The 20,631-nt window shown below is 38.0% G+C and overlaps 1 protein-coding gene and 1 long non-coding RNA gene across 4 annotated transcripts in view; one reads left to right on the plus strand and one right to left on the minus strand.

Moving 5' to 3' along the window:
• Window positions 1-19,115, plus strand: part of NUP133 (nucleoporin 133) — a 125,524-nt gene extending 106,409 nt beyond the window's left edge. For both annotated transcript variants that reach the window (XM_075203302.1, XM_075203303.1), the window contains exons 22-26: window positions 6,557-6,675; window positions 7,651-7,731; window positions 10,172-10,236; window positions 17,561-17,649; window positions 18,904-19,115. In XM_075203302.1, the coding sequence (XP_075059403.1) occupies window positions 6,557-6,675; window positions 7,651-7,731; window positions 10,172-10,236; window positions 17,561-17,649; window positions 18,904-19,040 (491 nt within the window). In that variant the 3' untranslated portion in view covers window positions 19,041-19,115. The remainder of the gene's footprint in view (window positions 1-6,556; window positions 6,676-7,650; window positions 7,732-10,171; window positions 10,237-17,560; window positions 17,650-18,903) is intronic.
• LOC142144442 (uncharacterized) lies at window positions 19,073-20,071 on the minus strand. Of its 2 annotated transcripts, none has more exons than XR_012689710.1 (2): window positions 19,828-20,071; window positions 19,073-19,560 (listed from the first exon to the last, which is right to left on the minus strand). It is a non-coding gene; the product is annotated as an uncharacterized LOC142144442 (long non-coding RNA). The 2 variants fall into 2 exon arrangements; XR_012689711.1 differs by having other exon boundaries at window positions 19,073-19,563.
• Between the last annotated feature and the right edge of the window lie 560 nt (window positions 20,072-20,631).

A 20,631-nucleotide genomic window follows, 5' to 3' on the forward strand; every position in this document is an offset into this window, starting at 1 on the left:
GAAGCAGTGTCTTTGGTCAAAATATCTGCAATCGCTTCCTATAGCTATTTATGAGCTTCTTGCACCTATCCACTGGCAGTTTGGCCCATTCTCCTTGTACATACTGTTCCAGTTTCCCAAATTTGAAGGTCCCCTTTTCCCAAGTGAGGTTTTCAGATCTCTCCACAGGCATTCTATGAGATTTAGATCTGGACACCTTGCTGGCTACTTCTGAACAGTCCAGCTTCTTTTCCTGACCCATTTCTGGGTACTTTTTAAGTTTGGGGCCATTGTCCTGCTGGAAAACCCTTGGCATTTAATCGAGGCCCAGCTTTCTGACAATGGATTAAGCATTGTACTCCAAAATGGCCAGATTTCATGCCATAGACATGTTCAAGACACCCAATGCCAGATTCAGCCAGTCAACCCCAAAACATCATTGAACCTCTTCCAACTTTGACTGTAGGGAAGGTGTACTATACATTTTGCTTTCTGTAAACATAGGGATGATGTGCTTTAACAAAAACTCTTATAACTGTCCATAGGACATTCTCCCAGAAGGAATTCAGCTTCTTCAGGTTTGTTTTGGCTACAGTCTTCTGTCTGACCTTCTCAGACAATTCTCTGGCTTGTTTCTTTATTTCATTCTCATTTTAGTACAAACAGTGACACAAAACAGGAGAATGATTCTTTATCCTTATTCAAGCTTGTTTAATGAGTGATTTTTATATTCCAGGCACCTGCCACTCCTCTTCTATACCCCAGCACCAATGACCTAGTCAATTTTTCAAACTTCCCATTGAGTAGGGCAAACTGCCGATAATAGCAGCTCATTTAGTAATACTTAATGGTTCATTTATTTTCTTTTTATTTCAATTTAACTATAATAGCAGTCACTTCCACGCATCTCTGATCTCCCTAAGAGCCCGAGCTTGCGATAGTCCGCATCATCATTAGTATCTCTTGTGGCCGGGGGAGGTCAGCAACGCCATGTCCATATTGGACCTGGAGGGGTAGGTGCATAACCCCTTACTTAGTACCTCCTTCTTGGCAGGTTTTACCTCAGGAATAAGCATGCCAGAACTGACAAATTATTCCCCTCAGCGGTACCTTAGCCCCTCTAGCAATAAGGCGGAAAGATAGCTAGTTCAATCCATCTCTAAATTGACACTGTTGCGTGTTCTAAGTTGGTATGTGACAATATCCCTCCAAACCCCCATTAGAGACTCCTGCAGTTGACCCTCCTTAATAGGAAGAGTTACTTCAAAAGGTACTAGATTCCTTGGTACTCTTAACCTTGGGTCTGTAATCTTTAGAAATTAGTCCAGGGCTTGGCGCGAATGCCACCCACACTGGAGATTGCCGGGAAAACTCTTAATCTCAGAAGCCCAACAAGCATAAGGGATCTTCCCAGGTTCATGTACTTGGGGATTTCAAATCCAGATTTTTGTCTAATGGAGAGAGTGAGATTCCAGGAAGCTTAGAGTTGAGGACCAGGTTGTGAGGATGATTTTTTATTTTTTTTTTCCCCCCCATCTTCTCCAAAATTATTAGAGCTTTTTGATGAAGTCCAACAAAAACTCAATAGGCGATTCCAAGTACCTTGAAAGGTTTCACCTTAACTACCTCTTCTCTGTATACTAGTTGGGTTCATTTTGCTGATTGTTAAAAATGGCAAACTTGTAGGAGTTTCCAGAAATCAGCTTTGGGTATATCCCATTTGTATTGGATATCCGTAAATGGATGGAAGCCTTTCATTTTAGAAGGTGAGTAACTGGACAGAAATTCTGATTTGCAAAGAAGGAGGCAAGTGGTGTAATTTTAGAAGAGACATATTGTAAAGTTTGTAATAATTTCCAACAATTCAGTGTAGGTGAAATAGTTGGGTGAGAAATTGAGGCTAGCTCAGCAACCAAGGCACAATCTCAATTGGCAGGTGTAGGAATTCTTCCTCAATAGAGACCCATTGTTTGTTATCTTTGGGCCTATAATCCATTCCTATTTGGCATAATAGCTATATATATGTGGGAGTTGAAGTCCTCCTAAGTGTTTGCGTCTGAATAAAATTTCTTGTTGAATGCGGGGAGGTTTGTTTTTTTTACCCCAAATAAAATGATTTTGATGGAATATGGCTTGGAAGAGTTTGTATTTTATAGGGGATTTAATGAAGTGTGTTCATTTTAATAACGTTATCTCGACCAGTCAATGATTAGTTTTTTAAAAAAACAATTTTTCTAAGTCGGTCTTTAAGGACGAAATGATAGTCGAGAAGTTGGAATGAAAGAGTTGGGAAAGGTCTTAGGTAAATTGAATTCCAAGATATTTAAGATGAGATTGGTGCCAGATAAATGAGAATTTATTCTTAAAATTTTCAACTATCTGGGGGGGGGAGGGTAATCTTCATGGCTGCAGATTTTGAAAAATTCATTTTGAAATTCGAATTTCAAAAAGTGTGAACTTTGGTCATCAAGCTAGGGAGCGATGTCATGGGATAAGAAATCGATGCTAACAAATCATCAGCAAAAAGTGTTCATTTACATTCCTTTTTGCCTACTTTAATTCCAGAAATGTCAGGATTGGCTCTAATTGTTTTTGCAAGGGTTTCCATGCAGAGGAGGAAGATCACTGGTTATAACGGGCAACCCTGTCTGGTGCTGTTTAAAATATTGAATGGTTTTGATGGGGATCCGTTAATCTTTATATAAGCCGAAGGAGTCTTATTGAGTGCTAAAATTCTATGAACAGATTCAATACCCACGCTTTCCGTTTCAATCGAGACCCAAACTCTGAAGGGGCCAGGAGTGTTCCATAAAACACATTGGGCAAGTTGTCCCGCTAAGAAATAATGTTTAAAATTGGGATCCCCTAGGTCTCCACCCTGTGCTGATCTCTGAAGAACAAGGACCCGAACTCCGGGGCATTTGTTGCCCCATATGAATTGTGATGCTTAATGTTGCAAAAATTGTGAAACATATGGAGGGATACGTATAGGCAAGGCTTGCTGAAAAAGATAAGGAAATCTAGGTAAAATGTTAATTTTAATCAAATTTATGCGTCCTATCCGGGAGATGAAATGTTGGTTCCAATTTTCTAAATCAGACTTGACCTGGGATAGTAGTTTAGGATAATTAGCACCTCATCCGGATGGAACAGGGAAGGGAGGAGAGTGTTCAGTCGATTGGCTAACATTTTTGCGTAAATCTTAAGATCTATGTTTAATATTGAGATAGATCTATAATTGGAGCAGGAAGTAGGGTCTCTATCTGGTTTGGGTATGACAACGATGGTGGCCAGGGTCGTCGCACTATCAAACGAGCAGCCAGCCAGGATTTTATTAAAGAAGTTTGTCATGTGAGGGACGAGGACCTTAACAATTTTTTTTTATAATGGGGAGTGAGAACGTCAGGGAAAGGGGTAGAGGACAACTTTAATGATTTAGTTGCTGACATCTCTGTCTGTGTAATTTCTGCGTTCAAAAAGGTGCATTCAGTGTTTGAAAGGCGTGGTAGCGGGAGAGCGTATAAAAATGATGAGGTCTCCTCGTCAAGAGAATTGGCAGAGGCTGGAGCATCAGGGAGATTATACAATGCTTTATAATTATCGTGGAATTCTTGAGCGATTTGCATTGCGTCATACACTGGTTGAGCAGTGTGTGTTTATTAATTTCAGTGATTATTACGTAAGTTATTGGCATGTATCGAGGCAGACTTATCGTAGTATTATTGATGTAGTTTTTTTGAGAGTCTTCGCTGCCCTTTGAGAGAGAATTGTGTTTAGTTGGTCCTTAAGTGTGGTAATCTGTGTGTGGAGTGTCGCAGATGGGCGTAGTTTATGTTGGGTTAGCAGACGTTATTTTAGTCTCAAGGGATAAAATGTCCTGAGAGGCCAATTCTTTAGCAGCTGTGGTTTTACTTATCATCTTACCCATAATGGTAGTCTTATGGGCTTCCCACAAGATACCTGGTGCAATTTCATCTGAAATGTTAACTTCAAAATATTCTGTAATAGCATCCCTAATCTTGTCAGTTCGCTTGAGATAACAGAATAGAGTTGTCGAGACACGAACATTGGGATTGTGGAGCCAGTTTAATCAAATAAAAATTGATGTAACATCCTGCGTGGTCTGTTCATGTAAGGAGATTCCTGCATCCAATATCGTTTCTGTGAGAAAGTGAGAAACAAAAATCATATCTATGCGAGAGTAACTACCATGTGGAGCTGAGAAATGTGTAAAGTCTTTAGCATTAGTGTTTTTAAGGTGCCAGGTATCATGTAGTGCTAGGTTACGTAAGCATGTCTGAAGAGATTGGGAGTCTCTGGACAAAGTGAAAAGAGTATTCTGGTTGGTAGAGCCAGAGGATGTAAAATAGTGTTAAAATCTCCAGCGAGAAGTATATGACCCTGGGCCAGGCGCCCGATACGTTTAAACACCTTAGATGCATAAAGAGAGATGAGCGAAGTGTGCCATTCAGAATCAGATAGCGACCGTATGTATCGGAGTATGATTTAATTAAGAGAAAGGGAACCCTGTTGTGTATTAGTATTGCTTCTCCACGTTTCTTGCAGTCCGCAGAGGCAAAAAATGTTTGCGTGTATTGCTTACTATAAAGGCGAGTATGTTGTCCTGTGAGATAGGTCTCACACACTATGTTGGCTCTTTCTCTCCTGCAGGCTCCCAGGACCACTGTCCGCTTAGTGGGTGAATTCAGGCCATTGACATTAATCGAGAGTGCCTTGAGCACAATGGGTAAAGAAAGGAACTTGAGTCCTATATGATATCAAAAAGGGAATTATATAAAAAAAGAAAAATATGAGAATCAGTCCACCTGGAAAATGGACAGGGATTGGGGATGATGCCACATGTGGGACAAAATTAGGGAGAGGAAGGAGGAGGCGGCCAACAAAGGCCAGAACCCTTGAAGAATGTAGCCCCAGGTAGGGGCCATCAATGAATCGAACATCAGATTTTTATGGGAAAGTGACTTCCTTGGATGTGCTCTAAATAGTTTGTAGTTTGCAGTAGAAAGAAGGGGACTTAACCCCTACCTAATTTCCAGCTATGCTTTTGGACTGCTGTGTTAGTGATGCAGTGATTAATTTTGTTTTCGACAACCCCTGAGTGGGTGTATTGGAAACAGCAATTTTTGGCGCATACTCTGCATCCTGAATAAGTGTACCATTTTATAACCTTGTTAGTTGTAGCCCCTCATGTTCAGTCCATACTAAACCAAGTACTATAAGGTGGAAAAGGGTATGAAGTCCTTAAGACATTTTGTGCCTCATGTGACCTTCCTAACAATTGACTCCTAACATTCAACTCCCAAATTTGGATATTTTTCTGTTACATTCAGTTCAGACATGCTATGTTGACCCAGTTTTCTGCTCTCCCTTTTGAGGTGTCCTCAGATTTGGTGAAACCCTTTCTGGTGAAGTAATTGAACAAGCAACTTTCTCAACTCTACTGTCAATTAATATGTAACTGATTGTTTAATTATTGCTTTGAAACATGGCAATATGGTGTACACTATATAATGGACAAGAATTGGAATGACACACTAAACCTGCTTGGCTCTGTCATCTCTGTTCTGAACAGATTCTTACATATGATACATTTCACTCATATTTCACTGGAAGTTGGATCATAGATTGTTAGAGGTTTGTCCCAAATGCTTACCAGTAGGGGGGCACCTATTTTCACCTTGTGTTGAGCGGTGATAAGATTCTCTATTTTGTGGATGTGTGTCGTAGATCTGGAGGTAATACAAGACAAGCCCATTCTTGAAGGTCCAAATCTTATACCTTGTTGGGAAGAGGGCTGGCTGAAATCAACCCTACCTTTTCTACAAAATGACTTACCTTGATAGAGGTGTCTCAAGTTTTAGATTGTCTGGTTATCCTGGCTGGATTATGGTGATTCAAATGCACCGCAGGGTCTGTAGCACTCTTTACATTTCTCCATGAAATCAATATATAATTCAATCGGGATAAGTGCCTGGTGGGAGTAACTTTTGGGTATGCTAACGGTGGGACTATTATTATTGTTATTATTTATTAGTATATATTTTTAGTTTATTTTTCTTGCAAACTAGTAATTTATTTTCTTATATATTAAAAAAAAAGGTGCAAGTTTAACAACTTTTCCAACAGTAAAAAAAAATTGAAATCTTAATATAGGATTTAGGATATTTTATGTTTGTTGATCTCTAAAAACAGAATAATGTGGGGGGGGGGGGGGGGGGGTTTAATCCAGAGGATCCATATATGGGAAACATTTAGAAGGCAACACATGAATTTAAATTAGATTGTGAGATTGTAATATTGTTTTTAGATAATTGTACCATTAAGAAACCAGGAGATATAACAATTTTTTTTTGGTGAAAAATATCAATGAACAACTTTATTTGTTTTCTACATCTAAGTACATTTAAAAAAAAATTCTATGCATAAAGTGTTTTTGTTTTTTACACAATACAAAGCCTCATACAGCTGATTGATGCATGTGTAATTTTCCAAAACCTAAATATATGAGATCAGCATTTTTATTTGCTTTGTAAACAAAACAAGTATTATTTTATAGAAATTTCAGGCCAGGAGCGTTTTCTTCTTCACCAAGAGACCCTCCCTAAACAGCTTTTAGAGGATAAAAGATTGGACTTCAATATGATGCCTGTATTGACTCCATTAGAACTAATTAAGGTATGTGATTAATGACCCTTGTGCCCAAGATCCAGCAGGATCATTCCCAATATATATGTACCATTATAATTGTTGTTTTTTGCCCACCCAGAATCATCACAATCTTGGCTTACAGCATCATAACAACTATTGAGTGAATCACACCTAGAACATTGTTTGTATAGAAGTACCCTGCTTTATTATATAGGTTAGAAAACTCATTAAATAGTAGCTATCCATCATGTAAGCCTGAGTTTAACATTTAAAATCAGTGCTCCTTTTCATTCAGCATTGAAACCATGCTGTCAGTGACTGCATACAGTTACACCACTGTGCTCAGGACTATACTATGGTTATTATGCACTAAGCATGTTAAACACTTAAACAAAACAATTGACAGCATGAAAATGTGTTCATGCCAAGGCTGCCTTTACATTTATTTTTATGTTGTGAATATACATAGATCTGAAGTGCTGTTGTGTAAGTGGATGTATTTATGTGTGTATGTATGTATGTATGTATGTATGTCTGTCTGTCTGTCTGTCTGTCTGTCTGAGCGACTTTGATAAGGGCCAAACTGTGATAGCTAGATGACTGGGTCAGAGCATCTCCAAAACTGCAGGACTTGTGGGGTGTTCCCTCTATGCAGTTATTAGTACCTACCAAAAGTGGTCCAAGGAAAGACATTTTTTTCTGCCCAAGGCTCATTGAAGCACGTGGGGAGCCAAGGCTAGCCTGTTTGGTCCAATCCCGCAGAAGAGCTACTGCAGCACAAATTGCTGTACAAGTTAATGCTAGCTATGATAGACATGTGTCACAATACACAGTGCATCGCTGCTCGCTCACTTTTCTAGATGTAATGATGTTTTCAGGCTCTAATAAAATATCATTGCCCTGGATAAAGACAGCTAACAAAAGGCCATTGCATCATATCAGTTACATGGATTGCAGGCTAACAACAATGGCGTACTTCATGTTTCTTCTTTCATGTCACAGCTATACATAAGTGAGGAGAACAGAAGGGCAAATGAATATGATTTCATGAAAGCACTTGATCTACTGGACTATATCAGTGAGGTATGAACACACTCTTTGTTTATGGCCATTATTGTTATTGTCTGTTTGTTTACATCTTTGATGGTATAAACTTCATGCACAGTTAATGTTTCCTTGAATAGAAATTGAAAAATTTTGAAGCAAAATGGCTTCTTCAAATCTCTGTTATATGTATCAATAGTCAATTAAAACAATTAGGTCTTGCTATGTTTCTCATGTGGTTAATAGTAGCCAATCGCACATTTAACAAAAACATTTTCCTAGTATAGTTGTGATTAGGTTTAAATTTCTTGTATGCTTTGTTGTGTTTATGCTTTTGGAACTTCTTAGGGGATTATTCATATTTGCTCAACATATTTTTTGAAGTTTACACTTTCTGGTAGTTCACTAATATTATTAAACATGTACTTGAACCATTGGGGAGAATTCAGTTAGCCGCGCGATGTCTCCGCAACGTCTGTGAAACTCCGGAGATTTGACAGAAATCTATGCTCATGTTTCCTCGCACCCATAGAGGTGCAAGGAAGAATGAGCAGAGATTTCTACTATAATTGCCAGCAATGTGCTCTGCGAGACAAAACAAATAATATTATGCTCAGTTTTCCAATTGAGCCTAAATGTGGTAGAAGATGAATTTGGAAAGGCTGTGATTGAAAAGGGAACAAATGGAACACATTTTAGATTCCTTGGTGCGTCTTTGGCTTCTGATTTCTATTAGGTGACATTATAATGGAATGTATTTTTTTAAATGTCAATCTTTTGTCCTGATTTTTTTTCACAAACAGAGTTTTACATACAGGTGCATTACTAAAAAATAAATTATGAGGTGTATTGGAATAGATGTAAATATGAAAACATTGTAATCACTTTATGTTGAGCACATATAGCAGCAACTTATTTGGTGAACAGAAACGATGTGGCCTATTTGAATGTTAATTTACAGTCCTGCACAAATAACATAACCTAGACAGCAAAGACCCCATTTTCAGAGACCTCCATTGTGAGAGAACTCCCCACCTCTATTTGCGCAGGTGCTAGTGACCCAGCTAGAGCAGATAATCAGGTGCCCTCCAGTGTATGTGTTCACAACTAGAACCATTCATGGACCTATCTAGCTGTTCTGAGGGCTGAATGTAGATAGAAAACTCAACATTATAGGTGTGAAAGTGAAGTTAGGCAGTGGGTCCAAGGTGACTGGAGAAAAAGGAGTACATTCTTTGGTGAACTTGAGGATGATCAAACGAAAAGGTATGAACAGGTAAGCCATTATGGGATGAGGCAATGTGTGTGCATTAAGGGGTGTTTGCCGACAGGCGGTGTCTGCTCTGACTGTTTGTGCTGCTGAGGCAAGGCCCACAACGCCAGGCTTTCTTCTCCCTTCTTCTTTGCTCTTTGATTCTGCAGCTCATTTATATAGCTCTTCACTTTTCAGCTATTTGTACGATTCTATATTTTATGATATGTAATTACATTCCACTAATAAACTAAATGAGTGGATTTTTTTTAGATGTGTTTGAGATATTAAATATGCACGGTTTTAAAACTATGCTGATCTAACGGGAATAAAGTAATTGTTTATCCTGTGGCTTTTTCAAATTCCGTGTGCACTTTTCTCCAAAATGACATCTTATATTGATATAAATTTGAACTGTTACTATGTCATTTTAAGGTTAGACTAATTTGAACCCCTTGTTATTATACAGTTTAGTTTTATTGTGTTTCTCATAGCTTTTTCATGATCTACATTTGTCCCTTACTACAGCAGTGTGAAATTTAAAGGTAAAATGTGCTTTTAGCAACTGCATACTAATACTTTACATATCTATTCTCGATTTGCAAATTTGAATTTTAGATGAATGGGATACCAAGCTTTCCCTAACAATAACACAATAACATACCACAGATATTCTATTATTGCTAAAGATTCAAACAGTCAGCACAGAAAGCTATTGGTGCTTGATGTTTTAATCTTCAGTGGTGGCAAGAAAATATTAGTGTAGAGGTAATAAGGCCAAAATATATATAAAATAAATATACAAATAATATTCAGAGAGAATGTTTGTTTAATTCCAGTGTTACTGTCAGATTTTATCATGTGTGTAGTAGAGGTTAATAGCACTTTCTAGATCCTAGTGTAGTATATTTTTAGAGGAACACACTAAACTATAGAAGCTGGCAGAGGGGGGATTCAGTTAGCCGCGAAATGTGTCTCGGACGCTTCGGAGAGTTGCAAGGAAAAATGAGCGGAGACTTCAACCGTAGTTGTCGGCAATGTGCGCAGCATGATTTCTGCATGTTTGTTAAAGAATGGTTTCCCACGGGAGTTGGTTAAGAGTATTTGTTATTATGTTTTGACTTTGTTAATTTCTTATAATAGTATAAATTTCTTGTATGGCAATGAGCTTTTTTCCACTGATGATCTGCATGTTTTGAGCGCCAACGTCCTTTTTATCTTGCAAAGGATGAAGAGGTGGATATAGAAGAGATGAAGCTGGAAATACTTTGCAAAGCTGTAAAGAGAGACGCGTGAGTATTATATATTTCATTGATAGACATTTTTTATGTAAACACTTGCTTTATAATTCAGTTGGCAACCCAAGTTATCTTGGAGTTGCTGTGTGATGACTTATAAATGAGATGTCAGTAGATAGAAGAAGCTAAGCCTAGTAAATTAATATATATTAAAATATTAACACATTTGCCACTGAGGCTTTTCTCACCCCTTTGCTTTTGGCATTTTTTGACTGGAAACATTTCAACATCAATATCAGTCATTTGTTTATGCAGAACCCCCACAAACTATACTTTTTGTACTACTAAAGTTTTTGTTTGTTTTTTTTTTCTAAATGCAAAAAAATACTTTGCAGTTCTTGCTTTAGCATTAATCCACCTTGCAAAACATAAAAAAACAGGTTTGTACACACAGGCTTTCATAATAAAATCTGCACTTGACAATAGTAAATTGAATTTTTTGCTAATTTGCAGGGTCTTGAATGAAATTAATAATATGGGGAGCCCATGTTTTAAAAATGGACAACCTAAGACCATACTTGCCAACTTTTTGTGATTGCCTTCCGGGAGCTGCCGTGGGGGAGGTGGGCGTGGCTCCGAAATCGCGTCAAAATACTGAAATTCTCTGGGAATACTGCGATTCCCAGAGAGTTGCAGTATTTTGGCCCTAATTCTGCAGATGCAGGAGATTGCCATTATTAAAGTAATTTTATCGTTTTCCAATAAGCATTGTCTAAGCGATTTCTTGTGGTTCCAAAGCACAAACAATTTAATTAGCAAAGGCAAAAGTTTTAGCAGTTCAATACATAATTATAATACAGTACAGCCGATACCAAATAATACATACATACGGTGCGCCCTCTGCTGGATCCAGCTAGAACAGTCCTTCAGTCCAGAAGACTGTGGTCAGAGATGACTGACTCGCTGGTCCCAGGGAGCTTGTGTGTGTGTGTGTGTGTGTGTATATATATATATATATGTGTATGTATGTATGTATGTATGTATGTATGTATGTGTGTGTGTATATGTGTGTATATGTATGTATGTGTATATATATATATATATATTTATTTACACACACACACTCAGTGTTACAGACAAAACAATACAGATGATGTGGCTTGCTTCTATAGGTTCAGGCTTCAGGAGGGTCCAGTGTAATGCAGGTCATAGGCCAGTTCAAACAACCCCCTCCAAGGGTGGGGGTCAACATTCCAAGGGTGCAGGTCTGCTCTCCAGATGATGACTCTGATTCTCCCGCCCAGAAACTAGTCTATTTACAATACACAGTCAGTATCATTTTAAACATTTATTCCCTAACATCGCTAACTATAGTATGCAATGTGCGATTCCTTCGGCGAATGAACCGGACAACTGCAAATAAATAGGGGATTAAAATGATACTAAACATGACATATCTCTGTAACCTGAACCTTAAATATCACTAAAGTGTACATATAACCTTAAAAAAAATATATATATATATATATATATATATATATATATATATTGTACCAAATACCATTTGCTCGTAAACGACAGTGGAATGGGACCATTGTGAATATGAAATATATAAATAAATGAATGTGAGTGCGCGAATGTATGCATGCATTTTATCATGCAATCACGCCAGGCCACGTGTTACGTGGCGTACAAATCGCACGGTACAACAATATTAACCAATATACTTTTGTTCATCCAATTATACGACTTCGCCACCATACTCTCCCGGGAGTCCGTGAGACTGACCCGAAATGCGGGAGTCCCCCGGACATTCCGGGAGAGTTGGCAAGTATGCCTAAGACACCAGACAATAACTACTAAGTGGGCACATTATTTGAAATAAGGAACTTTTGTCTTTCAAATGACGACCGCCTATAGTTTCTTGGAGCCAGGATGGGCATTACAAACCACCTCTGTCATCATGGGCTCCTTAATGTTTTCTGTAGTGTAGGTGGCTATTGTCTGATGACCAAAGTATTTGGTCTGTCATCCACTTTTACATACAACCATCACACTGATCACCTGACAACTTGATTGAAGTCAGTGGGAAACCCTTTCCTATCCATTGTTCACACTGTCTGGTGATCACACGGATCACCAGACAATAATTTCTCAGGGGCTACATAGTTTGAAGAGGTGGCTCCCCTCTTTCCAAAAAAAAATAAAAAAAGTATTCTTGTGTGTAGGTGCCAGGATGGGGAAGATACGGCACTTTCAGTGCCTCACACGTTTTGTTTTGTTTTTTCCTTTTTTTTATGTAGTGCAGTGGCCTAGCTCATTCTTGCCAACTTTTCCTTGTTGGCTTCAGGGAGATCCCGGGGGGGGTGGGCGTGCAGGGCAGGGCTTGACAAATCGCATCATTTTGGCCCCGCCCCCTAAACGATTTTCACAATATTGGCCAATTACAGCAGGGGCTAAGATGACTCGATATTTGCGTCATTAAGCCCCGCACCCCGCCACTTATCTATTGCTGGGGCGAGAATCGGGAGGATGCCCTGCTCTCCTGGGAGGTCTCCCAGAAATGCGGGAGTCTCCCAGACATTCCGGGAGAGTAGGCAACTATGCATTAAAGAAAAGCAGCTAATGAATCTCTAGAGACTGAAGTGTCTTCTACATTTATGTCTCCATTACTGAAGTCATGTTGTCTTAACTGTCAGTCTTTGATTACATCTTGTTCTTCATGAAAATGTCCACCTCCATAGGCATCAATTCATGGACATAGGACACAATTTCTGAACTGTGTCATCATGCCACAGATGGTGAAGCCAACCACGTCTTGTACTGGCTCAGCATCAGGGAGAATGCCAGACTCTTCAGGGAGTGAGAGAGATCAACCCTATTTCAGGGAGTCTCCCTGACATTCAGGGAGAGTTGGCAAGTATGGCCTAGCTCCTCCCCTTAGACATAATCACTCTGTTGCCTGCTCCCCTGACCTGCACTGGCAGTAAACGCTGGTGGAGGATAGGCAAGTATGTTTTTTTGTAACCTTGACATCCTGCAGTGCTAAGGACGGGTGGTACTTTCATTTCTCTCAATGTAATTCTCTTCCAGAACAGGTATTGACCTAAATATAAACTGCTGCATCACAAAATACAAACATATAACCTTAAAACCTTAATCTCATTTAATGGGTCAATATTATTTCAGTTTATGCTATGACCAGTGAGATAACAAGGAAAATGTAAGTGAATATTTGTAACAAAAGAAGACCATATTGCTTCTCTTTTTTTTTTTTTTTTTTTTTTTTTTTAAGATGGCCACAACTTTTCAATCCATGTTTTCAGTTCAGAGCCAATTATTATTAAACATATGCAAATATTCTAAAACTGTTTTTATTTACCTTGTTTTAATATACACATCTTTGAGAGAGGACCGCTGAATTGAATTTGTGTTTGTTTTGGGCAGGTTAGATTCATCAGATCTAAATTCAGAGAATGTAATTTAAATTGTCAGCAGTCGAAAGGTCGCCACAATAATGTCGACAGCCATAAAATGTCAACACAGTTATAGGGTCAACAGTCATAATGTCTACAGCTTCATAATGTTGACATGTAAAATGTGGGTAGGATTCTAAAGTCTACATTTAAAAATGTCAACATAAACAGATGTACACAAAATTAAAACTGAAATCAAAAGAACGGCAAGAAATGTAAAAAAAACCAACAAAAAAGCAGAAGACGGCGCCACCCCCTACCCGAATAGCTTACCCAATCCTAGTGCTGCCCGCCTTAGCTAGTACTAGCTAAACCGGGGGACAAAAAGTGTAAGGGCCCCTCGATTTTAATGTTGCCAGCCTGGGCTGCTGGCACCATAGCAAGGAAACCCGCAGCATGGCGTTGTCCCCCTGCCATAATGCCAAACCAGCCCCAGGCCGGTCAGCACCCAGGACTGGATTTCCTAGGGTGATCAGGTCCACAGACAAACAAATACCCCCCCCCCCTTATTTCCTTGAGGAGAGGGGCCATTTTCTTGAGGGGAGGGGATAGCCCTAGGGGCTCTTCCCACATCCCTGTGGGTTAATAATGATAGTTTCAATGATGTAATCCATTTTGTCCCTGGTGAGCTACAGGCCCCAATATGCCCAGTCAGCCATTAAGTGTTTGGGTCTGCTGATGCCATTAGTACTAAAAGTGCCAGCATGCCTAAAGTTCCCTATTTCAAATAATGTGCCCACTTAGTAGTTATTGTCTGGTGCGTTAGGTTGCCTATTTTTAAACATGGATTATCCATATTATTTCTACAGTCTTTTTTGATTTCATTCAAGACTCTGCAAAATATCAAATAAATGTGTTATCATTTTCAAGTGCAGATTGTATTATGATAAACTAGGTGTAGAATTGTGTCTTTGCTGATTTGGAAAGGTGGTTTGATGTTAAAGCAAAAACAGCAAAATATTTCTTGGTGGTGGTTAGAATATAAAATACACAGAGGTCTATTGATAAAAAAAAAAAAAAAAAAAAGGTATAATTTGTGTAGGACTACACAAACAAATTACAGATATTGATGTTTGAATGTGACCAGCCCCAAAAATGGCAAAATAGGCTCACCAGTGAAGGAGTTAAACACTGTGCAGTCCCAATAATCATGGTTCCTGTCTACACAGGGCATCCTGGAATTTGGCCTTAAGCCTGTGTTGGGTTACTATATAAAGTTCTTCTGCATGGTATACCCCTGCATCTCGGCCCTGTGATCAAGGGGAAACTCTACAGGAAGCAGCTGAAAAGCTGCTGGAGTCCGTTTGTGTGCAGATAATCTTTAAGAGCCATGATTGTTCTCATTTCACCAATGCTTAATACACTTTTCTTCTGTCAAACCTAATTCCATTAGGATAACATCAGTGTTTTTTCCGTATATATACCGAACCATTCAATATAAGCTAGTGATAGTGTTGTTTGCAGAGTAGACCACTTGGTCTGTTTAGTGAAATGTTTAATTGATACTATTTGTAACCTAATGTCTAGATTGTTCAGCACACAGGGAGGCAATTTGTTGATTATAAAGCAGACACCGAGACACATGATGGTGTATTGATGATGCAAAACAGACTGACTAGTAGTTCCTCTATAAAAAAAAAAAATTGTAATTATGCAATTGCACCACTGCTAATATTATGTAAAATTTGTAGCACTGTTCATTAGCAATGCCACAAAATCTTTCAAGTCACATATGCAAATGGATTTATGTTAACTAGACAATTTCAGGATAACAGGTGTATTTAAAGTATGTAAAAAAAATAAAATATATGGATCAAAAGTAAATCTAAAAATGAGTCCCTGGCGGCCAAAATCCTCTTTTCCCCAGATATCAAAGGTGTTTTGGTTGCCTCCGAGGAGTACAAACTTAGCCTATTTGCAGATGACATCCTTATCATATTAACTTCTCCCCACACCTCGCTCCCAAATCTGTTTTCCACTCTTACTGCTTATGGCTCAGCTTCTGGTTATAAGATCAACCTACCTAAAACTGAGTCTCTCGCTCTCCATGCTCTCCCACCCTGGGTCTTCTTAAAAGTAACTTTAACTTCTCCTGGCAGCATACTAAATTAAGATACATGGGAGTCTATATTACTGCTCACTATGAATCCTTATATGCAGAAAACTTAACTTAAAAATTAAAGTAATTAAATTAAATCTGCACAAGTGGCAAAAATTAATCATCTCCTGGCTGGGTCGGATAGTCGCCCTCAAGATGAATATCCTCCCCAGTTTGCTCTACCTTTTCCAAACCCACCCGGTGCAGGTACCGAGATCCATCCTAATCCAATTGCATTGCTGGTTCTCTCAATTTGTGTGACAGCATAAACCGCCAAGCACTAGTTTCACTACTCTGCATAGAGCAACGGTTAGCAGTGGCAGGACATTTCGGACATCCGCTTATACTACATTACTGCTCACCTGAGCCAGGCTGTAGTGTGGGTTACGAAATGCAAAGGCCCACGATGGATTGATCTGGAGGCCTCTGCTGCCGTATATCAGCTTTAGGGGTCCCAACGGGCGCTAGATCCCTCTGGCTGAAATCACACCCTGTGGTCCTTTTCACATATCAGATTTGAGATTATTGTAAGCTCCAGTACAAGCTCACCTCCACCCATTCCCCTGTGACACCACTCTGGGACAATGCCACCGTTACCCCAGGACAATGATTCTCTCGTTTCAAGTCCTGGCAGGAGAGGGATATTAGGATGGTGGGGGCCGTTTTACATGCAAATCACTACTGATGCTGCAGGAGAAATTTGATTTTGCTAATGTTAGCCCGTTTGCTTATCGCCAGATGAAACGCTATGTTCACTCACTTCCTAAACCTGATATAACAAGACCTTTAACCACCATGGAATCCTTGTGTGTGCACTCGCCTCTGCAAAGGGGGATTATTTCCACACTGTATGGCTTCCTTGTGTCCTCCAAACAAACCAAAGCCCTCATCCATGAGCTCAGGTGGGAGGCTGACTAGGGTAGACCACCAGATGAGGATACTTGGACAACAATTAGAGAGATTTCTAAGACATCCATCTCATCCCTTGTCAAGGAAAATGCATACAAAATATATTATTGTTGGTACCTGGCCCCACCAGGCTGAACATCTATGGTTCCACCTCTGAATTATGTTGGAGGGGCTGTGAGGAACAGGGGTCCTTTCTTCACGTCTGGTGGTCCTGCCCAGAAATCGCCTCCTTCTGGGATGATGTTGCTGATATCATTAGCAATGTTACTACCGTCTAGGTCTCCAAATGTCCATGGTCATTTCTCCTCGGCTCCCCTATTGAGGTCCTAGATATGCAGACAAACTGTTCATTCAGAACCTCAATGCAGCCAGTTGTCTAGTTGTGGAGCACTGGAAAAATCCTGATTTTTTTATTTTTTTATTTTTTTTTTTATTTTTTTTTTTTTTTCCCACCACCCCCTTTAGACAACAACTACTTACAGATTTACACAGTGCATAATGTCACTCGGCCCCCGGGATTCCCGATTCGGTCTCACCACTCCCTTCCCCCCTTCTCTTCCTACTTCTCCCCTACCCTTTATATACATCATCATACTGTTATACTCCTTTCCTAGGTATATTTTTAATTCTGTGCTAATGTACCTATTATATGTGTTTACACTGTGCAATCATTCTAACCAAATTTGATTGCCTCATCTTGCCTTTACTGATAGATATTGATTGTCTATATTCCCTTTTGACCATGTCAGTTGTTTGCATTTTTTGTGACGAAACTTTATAAAGAAAGTCTTTAAAAAAAAAAAAAATTCTAAAAATAAGCTGTGCAATAGGAATAACTTGTAAATGTACAGACTAAAATTAGTTCCAACCAACTCTTTATTGTGTTTATTTGCAGATGGTCTACTCTGGATGGGAAAGATGACCCAATAGAAGCAGCAAAAGACTCAATTTTTGTTAAAGTGCTTCAGAAGCTACTTATTGAAGGTATATAAACCATAATGGTATAAGCCTCATTTGCTTGCCCGAGCAAACAGGAATAGATTTGATTCTGCTACAATGATAGTTTCCAAAAAAAAAAAAAAAAAAATTTTTTTTTTTTTTTTTTTCATTTTCTGCATTTTAGCTGAGATTAGAGAGAGATGATGTACACAAATGTATAGTATTTATATAAGTGTTTTCGTGTCAATAAATGACTTACAATGCGAGCTGTGTACCTAATTTTATTTACTTGGTCCATAAATCATGTGCTTGAAATCAGACTTAAATTGTTAGTGTATGTTGTAAATTTCTGTATGGTATTCTGATGTCTCGATTGTTCTTACACCAGTTATATGGTCCTGTCATCATCATGTTTATATTGCACCACAGAATCCGTAGCATTGATAAAGTCTATGACTCCGCTATTCATAAAGAAAACTTTGTGCAGAAATTAGAGGGTCATTACAAATTACTGGTATGCATAGTTATAAAATGCTTGTGAGTGTTAAACTTTTATTTTAGTATTGTCCACTAAACACCAATATTATCTATGAGTGAATTGAAGGTTTATAATTTCATACATTTTACTTAAAATTTTAAGTGTTAACAAAAAAACAGATATTTTTATTTAAAAGAGCCCATTCGTTAATCATATTATGGAGAATTTTCTGATTCAGGTGGAGCTTTTTGTTTGAAAATTACAATGTGCAAAAATATAAATTCCGTTATATTAACTGTAGCCTGTTACGGTATTGTTATTTATTGGGACAGTAGGAGTACTGACAAGTTTGTTATTAATATAGGCAATTAATAACACCACTACTTTAAAAAGAATAACTTTGGTATTCTGCGTGCAGCAGTAAGCAATGTGAAGACACCTTATTTTTAAAATTACATGGTATAGGCCCAGTTTTTGGGTGAATGACCATGTGATGTTGAGATAAATATATGTGGTCATGGTCTAATGTGAAAATTAATGTATTGGATCAGCACAATTAAATTTAAGCAGTGGTTAACTCATAATAACAACTATTAAAATAAACATCTACCTATAAGTACTTGGTCTTAATATTAGTTAGAGGCAGCCTTTAGACCAGCATTCAATTGTAGATTTTAGATCTCCTGTTATTTTTAGATGTCATGTACTTGTGTACGTTGATGAGTATTACCTATTAATATGCCCATATATAGTTTGTGTGTTTTTGATGTGCCTTCTATTCTTAAGTCTTGCATACCTATTTTAATGCTTGTGTTTTACAGGTAAAGAACTTAAGGACTACTTACCAAATGTAAATGATCTGCTTCAGTCAGATGAACTTGGCAATCTAGAGGCAGATCGGTGCTTTGAATTTGTCCTGAAAGCAAACTATGAATATTATTTGAAACAACATGCATAATTAATTTGTATACAATGCCATTTTCAACACAATTTCTCTTTTTCATTATTGTTTAATAAAATATTTCTTTGTTTATTTTGTGTTTCACTTATTTAATTATAAACAAAACATGTTTTTTGTTTGTTTTTTCCCCATCCATTATGGTGCTGCAAAATCTTCAAAGTGTACAGAAGTATATACTAAAATTTTAAATGGTAAAACTACAGATTGTTAGGTGATTTTGTAGTATAATTAAGCTTTCCTCTTAACATAATGTATCGTCAATAATGTTATACATTTAAAATAATGTTATACATTTAAAACAAATATACTTATGAACAAAACATCTAACAACAGTGAGTTAACACATTGTTGTGATTTGGCTTCATTTTGTTTTCTGGACATCTTCCGCGAGTCCAATGTAAGCTGAGGATTCCACCACATATCATTAATCTGATCTGTATTTCTCTGGGCACACAGACATGATATTCTTGGATGATGATATTCCCGTGTCAAGTATTTTATAATATCTCATTCCAATCTACTAGAGGGAAAAAAACTTGAAAATATGTAATGTAGGTTTTCATTTTAAACTAACATTTAACAAAATAATTTATAACCAGTAATATATTTATAATGCAAATGTAAATTCAGTACATAGCCTAAATTACTGTTTCAGGATATACAATAACATTTTGCACTGTTTAATATTAAGTAGACTTTGCCTGATGTTCTGAGTTCATCACTAGCATAATATTTAGTAAGCATATCTTATGGACATTTATACAGTAAAAAAACAAAAACTAACCGTTTTGAAGCAAGTGGAGATTCTTAGCTGAGATGCACTCTTTGAAAGTGCCTACTCCCAATGATACCCCATCAATTGAATGCAGATTTGCTTGCATAGTTTTTTTTCCTTTTGTCTTGGCCGAGTGCCTGATAAAACAACTTGATCCAGCAGCTGAGAAGGTCACAAGTTAAGTAAGTTGACTTGAATCCAGTTTGTAGTTTAAAAAGTCCAAATATTCCTCGCATACCCTCCGCCCCTTTAGTTTTCGACTCCTAGTACTCAACAGGCTGAACATGTTTGGAAGAATAGACTTATTAAGGGAACAGAGATTGCAACCTTGAAGCAGACCAGCACTGAATTAAACATGGGCTTCGTTGAACTGCAACTGTCATACTAGGAAACATTCCTCGATGTTACTCTTGTAGATAAAACTAAAAAATGGTTTTAGAATTATTACTTCACCTTTTTCAGTACTTTGATTTAGGTATTGCAAACATGGTTTGGACATTTATCTGTATAATGTAGTACCTAGTTTGTCAGCAGTCTTTAGAACTTATTCATTTAGGGTGATTTAGTTAAAACACCTAATGATTGTAACAAGCCGGTGCAGTAAGGTCTTACTGCTTATGGTCAATAATCTTTACCTTCTATCTATAATCTTTGAATACCCTGAATTAAGACCATGGTTATTGATGGTAAACTGTAGAAGGTGATTTAGTGGTTGTTGCAGCACCTCTGATAAGAAAAGTCGAATAAAAGTGACATTGTTTAGAGATTGATGACATGTACTATTCTCCTGGAGTGTAATTGTTTTATTTTACA

Source organism: Mixophyes fleayi, chromosome 3 (genome assembly GCF_038048845.1).
Source record: "Mixophyes fleayi isolate aMixFle1 chromosome 3, aMixFle1.hap1, whole genome shotgun sequence".
NCBI lineage: Eukaryota > Metazoa > Chordata > Amphibia > Anura > Limnodynastidae > Mixophyes > Mixophyes fleayi.